General features: G+C 33.1%; 1 protein-coding gene across 2 annotated transcripts in view; it reads left to right on the top strand.

Moving 5' to 3' along the window:
- The window catches only part of SLC12A2 (solute carrier family 12 member 2), a 98,289-nt gene that overhangs the window by 79,529 nt on the left and 3,781 nt on the right, over nucleotides 1–14,979 (top strand). For both annotated transcript variants that reach the window (XM_069589505.1, XM_069589506.1), the window contains 8 exons: nucleotides 2,167–2,246; nucleotides 4,487–4,612; nucleotides 7,276–7,323; nucleotides 8,745–8,867; nucleotides 10,346–10,457; nucleotides 11,509–11,595; nucleotides 12,848–12,983; nucleotides 13,293–13,360. In XM_069589505.1, coding sequence (XP_069445606.1) covers nucleotides 2,167–2,246; nucleotides 4,487–4,612; nucleotides 7,276–7,323; nucleotides 8,745–8,867; nucleotides 10,346–10,457; nucleotides 11,509–11,595; nucleotides 12,848–12,983; nucleotides 13,293–13,360 — 780 coding nt within the window. The remainder of the gene's footprint in view (nucleotides 1–2,166; nucleotides 2,247–4,486; nucleotides 4,613–7,275; nucleotides 7,324–8,744; nucleotides 8,868–10,345; nucleotides 10,458–11,508; nucleotides 11,596–12,847; nucleotides 12,984–13,292; nucleotides 13,361–14,979) is intronic.

Genomic DNA, 14,979 nt, shown 5'->3' with positions numbered 1-14,979 from the left:
TTAAGTGGTTTTAGTAAAATTCAAGCTCTGCTGGGTTTGTCAGAGGTTGTGACTGCTCTTTGGGTTTGTTACTTGTTTATAAACAGCATTTCATTCTCCCTTTCTTATTCTGTGGTCTGTACTTTGTATACATGTGGATCAGGGAAAGGAGGACAGTATGGAAGAAAGAATGCATCAAGAGGGCCTTGAGCCAGGGAGTATGCTTTTTTCCTTTGAAGATGTAAGACCAGTGAGGTGGAGTAGTTATCCTAGAAGACAGAAAAAGGGACATTTTTGCAAATAATCATTCGTTTTTTGCTGTGCTTGTAATAATGGGAGCACTGAAAGAAGGGAGTCTTATCTGACACTGATCTTGCAGGAACTGAAGTGAATGTTTGCTCTGAAAGTCCAGTATTGTGTGTCAGGCAGCAGTTTAAAAATAGGTCAAATATTGCTCTCTGGTTTCTGAAACTATAGGAGTTGATGGCTGTTTGAAAGCAGTGATACTGCTTACTCTTTTATCTTGTGACACTTATGTTTTGGCTGTGATTTGAAATACCTGGAACAGTTAAGGTATACTTTATTTACTATGTATGTATTAACAGTATGGAGGGTTTGAAACTGCAAATCAATTTCTATAGCTTAAAATAATTATATAGATTATAGGAATTTCTACATGTTATAGCAAAAACATTTAGCTGTTTTAATCTGAAGTAAACTTAGAGCTATATTCCCTGAATTTTCTTAAAGGACATTGATTTTGGCTCAATTACTTTATTAACTATTTAAAAAAATACTTGTAGTTATTTCTTTTCTAATAATTAATTAGATCTTTGACAGTAGAGCTGAGATTGTCTATTCATGTTTTCTCCAGTGAATCTCTTTTGACCTTGTTTAAAATTCAACCAAGGAGAAATGAGGTTGAAATTGTCTCCCTGTGATTTAAAACAATGACAAGAGACCTTTTACAATGGCATATTTATCAATAAGAACAAAAATTTGATCATTTATTAGTTTCCTTTTTGTTATGTCTAGCTATAGGTTACCATATCATTTGTGTAATTAAAGATAATAACTAGAGAAAAGCCTGCTGCCATTGGGCTTCCCTCATAGTTCAGTTGGTAAAGAATCTACCTGCAATGCAGGAGACCCCGGTTTGATTCCTGGGTTGGGAAGATGCCCTGGAGAATGGATAGGCTACCCACTCCAGAATTCTTGGGCTTCCCTTGTAGCTTGCTGGTAAAAAAATCCGCCCGCAATGTGGGAGACCTAGGTTCGATCACTGGGTTGGGAAGATCCCCTGGAGAAGGGAAAGGCTACCCACTCCACGCAAAGGCTACCCACTCCATGCAAAGAATCGTAAAGAGTCGGACACAACTGAGTGACTTTTACTTTCACTCCAGGGAACAATAAGTTTTGCAATTGGAAACTGTTAATTGCAATTGGAAACAATTTTGCAATTATTAAAGCTGGCTTTAACAGCTTAGGTCTGCATGATTTATGATGTTAACAAAGTTTTCAGAATTTAAGTCTGGTTTTAGAGTTGTCTTCGAGGTTTTAATGTATTTTACCTATATATAAGATGCTCCTGTTTTTGTTTTTAAAAAAATTAAAAGGGCATATCAATACATTTCTGCAAATGAATATATAATCTTAGGACCAAGATTTAACTTTTTAACCAGTTTTGTAAAAATTTTTAAATTACTTGAAAAATACTCTTCTCCTTTCATAAGTGATAAGGGATCCCTTCATACTATACAACCTGGTCTCATTCTCAGAACCTGTCTTCTTTGCCTTCACATATTTCTCTTGGCTTTAAATGTATAAGCCTAAATTATATATGATGGGATTACTGAAAGGTTTTTTTTTTCCCCATAATTTTAGTTTGTTTCTGATAGATAAAACTATAGTTACTGCTTTAAACCACCACTGTAGGTAAAATGTCAATACTATAAAGAACTATACTTAAGTAGATTTTAGAGATATTACAGAAAAAGGGGATGGGAAATGGTATAGGTTTTGAAAGTAACATATGACATCACCATAATTTTCAAAGCATATTTGAAAAAATCAGATATTTAAACCTGAAAGTAATTTTAGAGATTGTCAACTATTGCCTTCATTTTATAGAGAAGGAGACTGAAATTTTTTGTGGTTTAAAAAATTGCTATTTTTTTCATGTTACAGTGATGCTTTTGATATACAATATGGAGTAGTAGTTATCCGCCTACAAGAAGGTCTGGATATATCTCATCTTCAAGGACAAGGTAAATCTTGTTTGAGATAAGATATATGTATACCTTAATATATTCTTAAGTATATCTTAAGAATATAAATTACTTTGTTAGAAAAATGTCCTTCAATACTTTTAATATTTACCATCTAATCTGTGTCATATACTTATTGTATGTCATTTAAAGATCTGTTTGGCACCATCGGAGTTTGTATTTTCTCATTGCACCAATCTGGATAAAAGCTAGTAATTATTAATATATAATACAATTCAAATTGTAAGTTTAAGAGAAACAAATGTTAGCTATGATTGTAGTTTGGCCAGATTTATAAAAATACATGATAAATAATCAGAGGAAAACATTTTAGACATTTTCATGTTTATGAAAAGTGTACTTTGTACATAGAGGCATATTATTAATGAAAGACTCTTTCTTCAGAGAAGACCCTATAAATATTTTTTAAACTTTCTCATTTTGAAATAATTATAGATTCACAAAAATGTGTGTATACTTCATCCACTTTCCTCTAATGGTAACATCTTATATATTCCATTTTATCTTCAGTTCAACATCAAAACCGGGATATTGACATTGGGACAATTTGCATACCTTACTCAGATTTCACCATTTTTACATACATGTGTGTGCACACGAGCACATGTGTAGTTCTGGTTTCACTCGTCACATTTGTTTCATGTAAGATACAGAGCTGTTCCATCACCAGAAAGATCTCTCTTGTACAGCTGCTTTATACCTTTTATCATATTCTTTCCCTAGTCTTTAACCCCTGACATCCTAATCTCCTCTCAAGCTGTATAATTTTTCAAGCATTAAAAATTTTTTTCATTAAACTTAAAACCTGTTAAAGTATACTTAGCATTTTTACCAACTTTATAAAAACTAGGGTAAATTCCATACCCTCTAATGCTTTCCTGGGTAGTTTAAAAAATACTATAAGCTTAAGAAAATTTGCATACCTAATATTTACCCTTATCAATTAGTTGATGAGGTCATCAAAATTAGCTAAGCCTAAATAGCTGAGAGCCATGTAATGAACTTTTGTCATCTGTTTATGTATTTAAACTGTTTTAATCCTCCCACTCCCCCCACCATTTTAAGGGTATTGTGCAGTTCTGAAAGGAATGCTTTGAGGTCTTTATCCATGTAACACAAAAGTATGGCCTGCTGAAAATGCATTTTCTTACTCTGGAGTAGGCCTTGCAAAATACTATTTTCGTTCCCTCTTGCTCTCACAGTAATTTTGGTTTAGGATACCTGTTAACTCTGCATAGTTATTACTAGTGTTCCCTTTCACTCTCAAAAATATCAGTTTGGCTAATAAATTATATATTCAAGTGTTAATAATCATTATGAGGATTGTTTTGAAACCCTTGTTATTCATCATTAAGATCTGGAAACAGGAATTTGCTTTAGCACGTGGCTTAAGAGCACAGGCTGTGGAGTCAGATATGCTTTAGTAATTTCCAGCCTTTTCTCTTAGTAGTTTTGTAGCCAGGCCAAATGTGCTGCCTTCTGAGCCTCAGTTTTCTCATCTTTATTCAGAGGATTATTGTGAAGATTAAATAGGAGATGCTGACTGACACCGTCTTCGCACAGTGCTGGCACCTAGGCTTATGTACTTCCTATGTTTATTGCTCTTAATGCATACATATCAGTGACAAGGACTATGGATAGAGGATCAGTTTCATACCCTGTTTGTCTTTATGATAAATACTTTCATCGTGGAAGCTAAATGTTTGCTAAACCTTTCCTAAAAAGCAGAAAATGAAGAAAGTACTTTAAAAATAAGGAGGTAACACATTTACCATGAGCTAAGGAAAACCCTCTATCCCATTTAGTTCAACAGTCATGGGTATACTTTTTCACTGTTGTCTATCATCCTATATGTATATCAACATTTGTCACATTCTATATTTTTTTACATGTGTAAATGACTTTGAAATTAGAGTTGATTCACATTTTATACATCATTCTTTTGTCTACCATATTATGTTCTGTAAAACTCAGTCATTACTGATTTCTCCCTCATCACCTAATTAAAATGTCTGACAGTTGTGGCCGAATATAATTTAGTTGAATGGTCATTTCAAAATGGATTATCACATTCCTTTATATAAGAAATAATTTATTATGAACTCACCATTATCTCATAATAAACTGTGCTTAAAATTGTCATTAAATTGATGTTACACCATGATGCCCTCTTTGATTGAAAGATTTAGAAAATATTTTGAATACTTTTATGTCTACAGAAGAATTACTGTCATCACAAGAGAAATCTCCTGGTGTAAAGGATGTGGTACTAAGTGTGGAGTATAGTAAAAAATCAGATTTAGATACTTCTAAACCATCCAGTGAGAAATCCATTACACATAAAGGTAATTTTTATTAAACAAGAAATTTTATTAATGGTTTTCGAAGAAATGGTTTTATTATATGGCATGTCTTACAAAGTAACTAGTTTTCAAATATGTACTGTTCATTTCTACTTGCTCAGGTCAAAGTTATGCCTTTCAAAAATGGCTCCAAATAATCAATTATTTTTAAGGTATTGAATAGCTCATAGAATAGAAACCATGCTAGTTAATTAAATACTAATATGCTCTTGTATGTTTTTGTTTATACATAATTTTAATTAGAAACATAGGTTAAAGCTGAGTTTGCAAAGAAACTTGGTAGTTTTGGAGTAATGTGTATATAGCATATGATAACACTGAAAGGAATGAGGTTTATAAGATTAGTTTATCTGATTTTTTTGGTTAATCAAGATATTTTAATACCAGAGGTTTTATGTACTGAAATACCCAGAATATTTATATATCTACTGTACCTAGTATTGTTCAGGTAAAACAGTATAATAAAAAATCAACTTAATCTCCTCCCAAGAAATAAGCTATTTATGTTTAGTTGCTGAACTCTTTGAGTCATAACTATAGACATAAATACCCCTGGTGGCTAAGCCAGGATTTAAGCCACCAAAAAACCTTCCAAACCTCCTGAGACTTCAGAATAATTTCATCCATAAATCCCTGTCATGTCTATGAGAAGGAAAAAGGAATGACTTCCAAATCTTACTCTCCCACCCTCACTCTCCTACCTCTGTTCAGTCTAGTATCTCCGTCTGTCCTACTCCCAGCTGACATGCGACGAGAAGAATCTGCACTGTAAATCATCAAACCATGTCATACTTTTGATTCATATAAAATAATTACCATTCTTTTTCTGAAATTATCATGGAAATTTGATAACTTAACTCTGAAATCTTTTCTAGATCATTTAGAAGCATTAATGCTGCTTTTTCTTTCCTCCTTATTTGTTTGCTTAGAGTAGTGACAGTTGAAAGTTCAGTTGCGACCCATTTTCCATATCAGTTCTTTGCTGGCTTTTTTTTTTTTTTCTATTTCACCTCAAAATTCTATAAACTGATTCTGCTAACACTTAAACATCCCTGCATTTACTTTTAGTTTATGGTATACATTCTTTCATTTACTCTTACTTTTTTTGTTATTGTTCCCCTTTTCTCTTGCCTCAAAACAGATCTTTTCTTTACAGGAATCCGTTAGGAATTAATAGGTAAAGCTATGACAGGAGAAGTAATGTTTATCAGTCATCTACTGCTCCTCTCACACTGTAGTAGATGTTACCCTTACATTAGCTTATGTGTGTCACAATCTTATCAAGGCATTATTTTCATAGAGTAGGGAACTAGGTCAGTATATTTCTACTCATCTTTTTCTTTTAAAAAATGTAAATGCCCTTAAAATTAGTTTAAATCACTTTTAAGTGTCATATTTTCTTCACATTTCTGAGCTCTTTGAAATGAATACAGAATGTCCATAGTTATGTTTTTTATTACTATTAAAGGTAGATAATATCAAACATCTGCTTTATAAGAACAGTTTATTTAATAGTATAAAATCAGATGTAATTTAAATTTCTTATTCCATAATATGCATAAAAAGTAGCATTCAAAAATAGCATGCATTTTGTTAGCTTTCTGTTTAGCTGATTATTTTCAGAATTACATAGAAAATATAGAAAAGTTTATAGAAAAAGCCTGCAGAATTATAAACATTCTGTTACTGTTTTTATATCTCGTATGTCTATCTTACTGAGGCCTGCAGTATGCAGAGGGACAAAAAGAGTACCCTTTAAATACATGTTTTATGATAGGCACTGGGCTCAGTGCATTAATGCTTGCACTATAAAAACCTTAAGAGGGTAGGTATTGTTCAACCTTTTAACAAATGAGGAAAGTGAGGCGTTAAGTAATTAGCTCAAGGTGACACCACTAGAAAAAGGTTTAGAGGTACTCTTGAAATGCTGGGAGTCTGACTCAAGAGCCCGTCACTGTAGTGTACTCTTTCCTGTCCAAATTGGGAGTTTTATGTGCCTTAAACAAATAGTACAGCTTATATTAAGAAAAAAAATATAGGTTAAGAAAAGTATTAATCCTGCGAAATATTTATAGATATATAAATATAAATGGACTGTATATGCTACATATATGCATATACTCACACACACATATATGTATATACAAATTTATGTATTTGAAAAATCACTCCTGTATAACCTGGCATTTTATATAAACCATAAGACTCTTGTCTTTGATCAAATTCCTTAATATTTCAAGTGGTAATTAATTTTTATAGAAACAAAATATCTGCTCCTAAAATTACTTGGCAGCCATTTGCAAATATGATGGCATATTTGACTGCAACATCAATTTTTTGATATCATGTTTCTACTCTATAAGCCATAACAACAGATTTCAAGTTTGCCAGTTTAAAGTTTTTGCCAGTTTTACAGGAATAAAATTTCAGGGTGGGTGTTACTCAGTAGCCTTGTTGGAGGAATCTAACATGTTTGCTTTTTCAATCCTGAACACTCAGTCTAGAAAATATCCTCAGTCTTAATTATTTTTCACACTGTTTCTTCATACTGTGTTTGCTTATAAATGTGTTCTAGTTACATATTCATTATTTTATTAATAAAAAGGCAATTAACTTATATTTTGTGTTTCTTAAACATAATCTAGATGAGGAAGAGGATGGCAAGACTCCAACTCAACCACTGTTGAAAAAAGGCAGGCATTTTTCATCATTTTATTTTAATCTCTTTTCTCATACTGTTAATTCTTTAACTCCAATTTTATTATTTTCTTTCTTTACCTTGGTTTTTATTTTCATGGTGAGGTGATGTTACAGTTATTTATTAAATGCAGATTAGAAAAATAATGACTGGTCCAAATAAAGCATTAAATCGTCCCAGCAAAAGGTGATATATCAAAAACAAATTCTTTTAAATCACAGTAGCATTTCAGGAATATTCAAATCCTGAAAGTCAGTATTTTAATTTTATAATTTAAACTGCATGGTTTAGATGATAAGTAGAGACACTGAAGTAGGTTTATTTACAGTGTCACTTGCAGTCTTTACCATCAGTTGTACCCAGCCAAGTCCTTAATTTTGATACTAATATATTTCTCATTTCAAAAATCACAAGATTTCTCACAGTCCTGCTGCGTTTGGGAGATACAGTCATGTCAACGTACATGAATTTTATGAGAAGGAGATAGAGGTGAGAGTTATGGAGCAGTGTGGTTTGGTAGCCATGCTATTTCATCATGCAAAGTCCTTCGTCATGTTTCCATACCTCATGGCAGCATGAAACGTGAATGATAAGCCATTCTTCAGAAGTGACCAGATTTCTTTCTGTGGATTTATGCTTTGAAAATCTGGCATAGGGATTTCATTATAGTCATTTGCTTGCTCACAGTCAGTGCTGATTTTTTTTCTTCCTTTTTAATTCCTAGCGATATAAATGAGAATTCCATTGACAAATTGTTGTTTAGACCTGCAGCAAATGGGTGCTCTTCCTGGGAGTTCCCATATTCTTTTTGTGGTTCACAGAAAGATGTTGTGCTTATATGGCTTTAGAATTGGGCCTCACATATTGAGGGGACAAGAGTTAGGTAAAGATGAGGGAGTTTTTCCTTCTTCAGTGAGACAGTGAGAGGTTTTACTGTGATAACTGCATGATTGTATTGATATGTCTCCCACTTCCTTCTGTCTTTTATATTACAGATATAAACATTTAAATATTTTTGAGCTTTAAATTATTGAGAAACCCAATTACAAAAGAAATATGTTCATGGAACAGGCATAAATTTACTTTGCCCAGTCAGCCTAAAACAGCTTTTCAAAAGTCAAAATCTAGCAGTTATAATTTTATTTACTGGTTTTGTGATTCTCTTTCATTCAGAATGCTTCAAAATATTAGAAATTAGGCAAGGTAGTTTGGATGAGTATAGATATATTTATCTATAACCATTTAAAAGTATGTTTAAATTACAAGCAATTAATTGTGTTGTGAAAAATGCCATGTATACAATTGTCTACATTATAAACATCTGAATATACAAAAGTTAGGAAACTATGGAAATTTAGCAAGATATACTTTAACGTTTACCTCTCTTATATCTTATTTTTCTGCTTAATCCTTCAGAGTCCAAAGGCCCTGCTGTGCCTTTAAACGTAGCTGACCAAAAGCTTCTTGAAGCTAGTACACAATTTCAGAAAAAACAGGGAAAGAATACTATTGACGTCTGGTGGCTTTTTGATGATGGAGGTAAGGTTGATAACCTACTTTTTTTTTTAACAAGTTTAAATTTTTTGAAGTTGTGGGGGCAGTATTAGGAAATAGCATGTACTCTTTACTCACTGACCCATTCCCATTAGGCCAACATCCCCCAAAGCATTAGGATTAGTTCCAGAATCAGGCGTCGCACTTAGTTGTCATCTCTTTTCAGTATCCTTTGGTTTGAAAGTTGCTCAGCCCTTCTTTGAGCTTCATGACTTTAAAAATTTAAAAAAAACATTAGACCATTTTGTAGAATGTCACTCGATTTGAAGTGCTATTTAATGATTCATAATAATTAGTTTCAAGTTACGTATTTTGGGTAGAAATATCACAAGAGTGATGCTGTGCCTTCTGTCTGCGTCTCATCAGGTGGCTCATGATGTTGATTAGTCTCATCACTGGTGAAAGTAGCTTTGACCTTTGAGTAAGGTGGCTTTCACTATGTTTATATACTGAAAAGCTATTATTGCCACCTTTTATAATTACAGGTATTTGGGGCATGGGCAATTTCTTTGAGACCATGTAAATATTCTGTTGTTGCTGTGATTTTTGCCACCATCTTGAGAATCCATTGATATTTCCGCCTGAATTTATTTTTGCTGTTATTGTGGTGTGTATGTGGTTTCCAAATGATGATTTTTCCAATCCCATCATTTCTTCCTTATTAGTTTTATCTGGTGTTTAACTGTAAAGAAGAGCTTTCTCTTCACTTCTATGTGTGTAGACTTAACAGTCTCCAATTTTATTCAATGGGTTAGCATTTTTCATTTTTATAATTTATTTTGATGTTCCAGGTTTGACCAGCAGTATCCTCTTTAGGCTAACGTCTGTGTCCATTTGTTATGTCCTGATCATTCTTTATTTTATGATAAAATATGATGTTCCAGGCTCAATTTTGTACTTCACCTGCAACAGCACTTGAATGACCCTTTATCCAAAGAGCCTTGATTCCTTTCAGTGAAGAACAGTATTTAGAAACATAGGTCAGAGCATTAGATATGCCCATTTCTACTAGGGTGTCACTGCTCCCATGCCCTCTCAGTGGACAGATGTAGGAAACACACAGCACTTATTTGTATGTATATGTGTAGATTGAAACCACTTCCATTGCCAACACTTTAGGGTTTGCTCCAGCTTCTCCCTTTTCATGTTTTGAAACATGACTCCCATTAGCTTCAGTGAACATTCTTTTTCTCAGTCCTGATATAACAAATCTCCCTACCCTACACGGCCAGTATCTCATTTTTTGCTTTCATGACATGGGCCTTGTCTTCACTGGACCTCCCTCCTTATTCAGGTCTGCCAAGTGGATTTTTGACTGAATCATTACAGGCAGGACAGAAAGAAAATGTTTGTTGTATATTGAAGTGTGGTAAAGGAGTTTTTAGCAGCTAGCTTGAATTAAAAGTTTTTAATTGAGAAATCAATGTTAAATGTAAATGATCTGTTATATTTTTATGACTTAGGTTTGACTTTATTGATACCTTATCTTCTGACTACCAAGAAAAAGTGGAAAGATTGTAAGATCAGAGTATTCATTGGTGGAAAAATAAATAGAATAGACCATGACCGAAGAGCGTAAGTCTGTTTTAAACTGATGAGCTTTTATCTAATAGTACTTCATTATTTCAATATCGGTTTGGTAGGGTAACAATTAGACAGTACAGAAAATGTCAGTAATGTTGCTCTGTTCTGTAGTGAAGCTGAAGAGTCTAAAATAAAACTTCATTCTCTTTAATTTAGTCTTAATGTTCAAGTTTAGATTCTTGGTTTTACTCACATGTAATATTTTTAATATGTTGACATTAGCACTGTCCATTCTCATTTCTGTCTGTCCTGTCACACAGTTCTAGTTCTGGTTTCAGTGCTTCTCTAAGTACCCTCTCTCTCATTTCTGACTATTTCATAATATATTGTACATATTGCTCCCAATTTCACGTTTGGAAAGAAAAGTTTCGGTCATGTGATGCCTCTGCTCCAAGGAATTTTACCTTCTTCTCTGTTACATACCATAGAAAGCCTGTGTGGCAGTCAGGGCCCTTTATAGTCTTGTTTCCTTTCTGTCTTTATCTCCTGTTCCCCCAAATATGCCTTCTACTTCAGTTTACATTTCTGCACCACCCCAAACATACATATGGTTTCAGACTTTTACTTCTTTGCCTGCTCTCGTCTCTCTACTACAAATAGTTCACTAGCCTCCCTTCTGTGTTAAAATAACTCCATTCTTTAAAACCTAGTACTTATTGTCACCTTCCTCATAAGCCTTCCCTGTTCTCTAGTTGTTACAAATAACTGTTTACCAGTTTTTATTGAAATCCACGTACTTACTAATACAAATTAAAATTTAAAAAACCAGGTGCCATTCAAATTTAATTATTGTCTTCCTCTGTCCATTGGATACTAGGGAAAAATTCAGAGAATGTAAGAGAATACAAGTTTCTAGAGAATTTAGACATCTACTTTGTGAATGAGTAGTATAAATTAATTCGATGGATTTTGCTCAGCACCTGACATACTTTTCCTGTAAATCATTCTTTCCTATAAATCATATGGAGTCAGCCCTAACTAGAATAAAAATATTTCTATATACAGCCTTCATGTATATCAGTGCTGTTCACTTTTGTTCTAGGATGGCTACTTTGCTTAGCAAGTTCCGGATAGACTTCTCTGATATCATGGTCTTAGGAGATATTAACACTAAACCAAAGAAGGAAAAGTAAGTTATTAGATAAATTATCTTGTATAAATTTCTGATTCTTTTATGGATGACCTACTCAGACACTGTTATAGATTATTTAACTTAATTACCTGGGGTTTTGCCTGATTTTAGTTACATGTGAAGTCAACTTTTTCTTAAGCTAGCAGATAACTGACTGACATTGCCGATACTGAAGTAAGTCCAAAGGGTTTTCAATAATTAGAGAAAAATTCAATTACTGATTTACAAGTAATTTCTGAAAATCGTTAGTGCCACAGAAATTCGAAGTGGTTCTTTAAATTTCCATTGTTTTTCATTATGACCACTCAGTCCCTATTCCACATGTGTTACTTTCCACTATTTTATTACCAAAATGAGAAAGAAAAATCTAAGAATCTGCTTATAAATACTGCATTCAGAATTTACAAGAGTTAAGCAAAAGTAGATTTCATGGACTATTCTACTGAAAATGGTATATGGAAGTTGTTATAATTATATGTATTTATATTACTGTACATAATTTCAGTTACTCTCAGTTTTATGTTGAGTATATGATGAAGTCGGAAAAAAGAATTCATTTTAAGTAGAAAACAGTAAGACATACCTTGTAAGGTTGTAGTCATGGAGACTGTTTTTTCTCTTATAGAATTATATATACTAGGAGCTTTGTATGAGACTGATATTGAAAAATACCATTTTCACATTCATAGGGGGTTAGAATGCTGTTCATGTTCTCTTACCATCTTTTGTCCTATTAAGTATCTTTGGATCTAGAGCTTTAATTCTGCATCTTCTTAAATATTTAATATCTGCCTTTTCCTCCCTTCAAAATGTTCTAGTACCTTTTCTTACACTGCTTCTATTCAGGGATAATGGAACTGGGAAAGTGATTGAGTGTTTTGAATAAAGGAGTAACACAATTTGACTTATCTTTCATGGGTATCATTTTGGCTAATGTGATGAAATTTATTTAGGTTGAGGGAAGTGGGCATAGGAACAGATACTGATACAGGGAAATCTGCATTAGCAGTTAAAATTTCAATTCTCTTATTATGACTATGGTTCTAAGTTTCTAATCAGTTAGAGAAACTGTGATTGCTATTTTCAAAATAAATCGCCAGAATTAGGTTACGGAAGGGAGCACAACAGCTGGAAAACACTAACTTCTGAAGTTATAATTACATTAACTTTTCAAGTTATAATTTAATGTTTAAGATCTTACTGTTAAGTAATTCAACATAGGTTAACTGTCTGTATTCTTTTATTTAAGTATTGTAGCTTTTGATGAAATGATTGAGCCATACAGACTTCATGAAGATGATAAAGAACAAGATATTGCAGATAAAATGAAAGAAGATGAACCATGGCGAATAACAGATAATGAGCTTGAACTTTATAAGACCAAGGTATTCTTTCTCTCCTGCTTCCTTTTCATTAATCTTCTTTGTGTTTTTTTTTAGAAAATACTTAAAAATAAATATCAAGAACTACAGTTGGTTATGAAAAGAACTAGTTGTGTAAACTAAATGTACTTTAAGTTGTACTTATGTTTGGATAGTGCCAAGTACTGCTTGCTTTTTTTTTTTTTAAGTTTGGGAACGGATATTTTTATTATACCAAAATTGCTTTTGGTTTCTTTTTATCTATAGTTTTATGTGCCAGGGGAAATTCCAGTTTTCGAAAGGACTAAGAATGACTGTTATGTTTCATTTCAGACATACCGGCAGATCAGGTTAAATGAATTATTAAAGGAACATTCAAACACAGCTAATATCATTGTCATGTAAGTAATACCTATACTAAGATTTTCTTGGGTATTCATTTTATGATAATTCAATTAGGATTCATTTCTTCTACCAAAAATATATCTATAACCATAATAACTTAGTGGTTATGAGAGAAAAACAAACTTTTCTAATACACTTTGCTTTAAGCATATGAAGAAATCATTTAAGATAGGAAAGATAAACAAAAATATTAACCTTAAGCTTGTATAAATCTAAATAATTCCTTATCATAATAGCATATTCTGGGATTTTTTTCTTTATGTTTTTTCCCACTTTTAAAAAATTCCTTAACTTTGGAAATACCACAGCGTAACCATCAACATTTGTCAGGTAACAGGGCTGCAAGTTAAAATTTGGTTCCTAGACAGTTTCTTCATAGAAATAATTATATCAAGGTAGGTTGAGAATTAAATTTAGAACATGGTTCCTATCTGAATTTCCACTCCCAAGTTCCCACATACAAAATGTCATATAGACACAATGACTTTGCATTGAATATAGATACTTGTGCTCACTCTGGCTTTTCTTTCACTAAACCAGGTTACCTAGATCTTTCTTGAACCCAAATTTTCTAAGTCCTGGAGCCTGTCCTTATATAGGTAAAAAAGGCTCAGATCTCTGAAAACATGTCAAATTATGAAACTAAGTAATACCAAAAGATTGCTATTTTTGACTAACAGCCAGGAAATTTGACTACACCAGGAAATTTCAAATTTTGTTGATGGCAATCAAGTATCTGTAATGAAAGTCACTAAAACATAGAAATCTAGAGAAAAACACTCTAGGGAGCAACTGGACATACTTCCACTACCTATAAATGAAAATGAAAGCTCAGAGATAGGTACAAGAAATTGAACATTAATATGTAGAATCAATTATGTTTGAATTTCACTCATCTGTATGTAGTTACCACTACCAAAGTTCAGATAGAAATATCCCTTTCTCCTAAAACAATTTTAAGGGGAGATTTGAGGTTTAATTTTAGATACTAACTCAGCAGTGGCCACAGGACTGGAAGAGGTCAGTTTTCATGCCAATCCCAGAGAAAGGCAGTGCCAAACAATGTTCAAACTACCACACAATTGCACTCATTTCACATGCTAGCAAAGGAATGCTCAAAATTCTCCAAGCTAGGCTTCAACAGTATGTGAACCAAAAACTTCCAGGTGTTCAAGCTGGATTTAGAAAAGGCAGAGGAACCAGAGATCAAATTGCCTGCATCTACTGGATGATAAAAAAGCAAGAAAATTCCAGAGAAACATCTGCTTCATGGACTGTGCTAAAGCATTTGACTGTGTGGATCACAACAAACTGGAAAATTTTTGAAGAGATGGGAATACTAGACCACCTTATCTACCTCCTGAGAAACCTGTATGCAGGTTGAGTATCAACAGTTAGAACCAGACATGGAACAACGGACTGGTTCCAAATTGGGAAAGGAGTGCATCAAGGCTGTATACTGTTACCCTGCTTTTTTAACTTGTATGCAGAATACATCATGCGAAATGCCAGGCTGGACGAAGCACAAGCTGGAGTCAAGATTGCTGGGAGAAATATCAATAACATCAGATATGCAGATGATACCACCCTTATGGCAGAAAGTGAAGAGGAACTA

Source organism: Ovis canadensis, chromosome 5 (assembly GCF_042477335.2).
Source record: "Ovis canadensis isolate MfBH-ARS-UI-01 breed Bighorn chromosome 5, ARS-UI_OviCan_v2, whole genome shotgun sequence".
NCBI classification, from domain to species: domain Eukaryota; kingdom Metazoa; phylum Chordata; class Mammalia; order Artiodactyla; family Bovidae; genus Ovis; species Ovis canadensis.
This window is presented reverse-complemented; position numbering and strand designations above follow the sequence as displayed.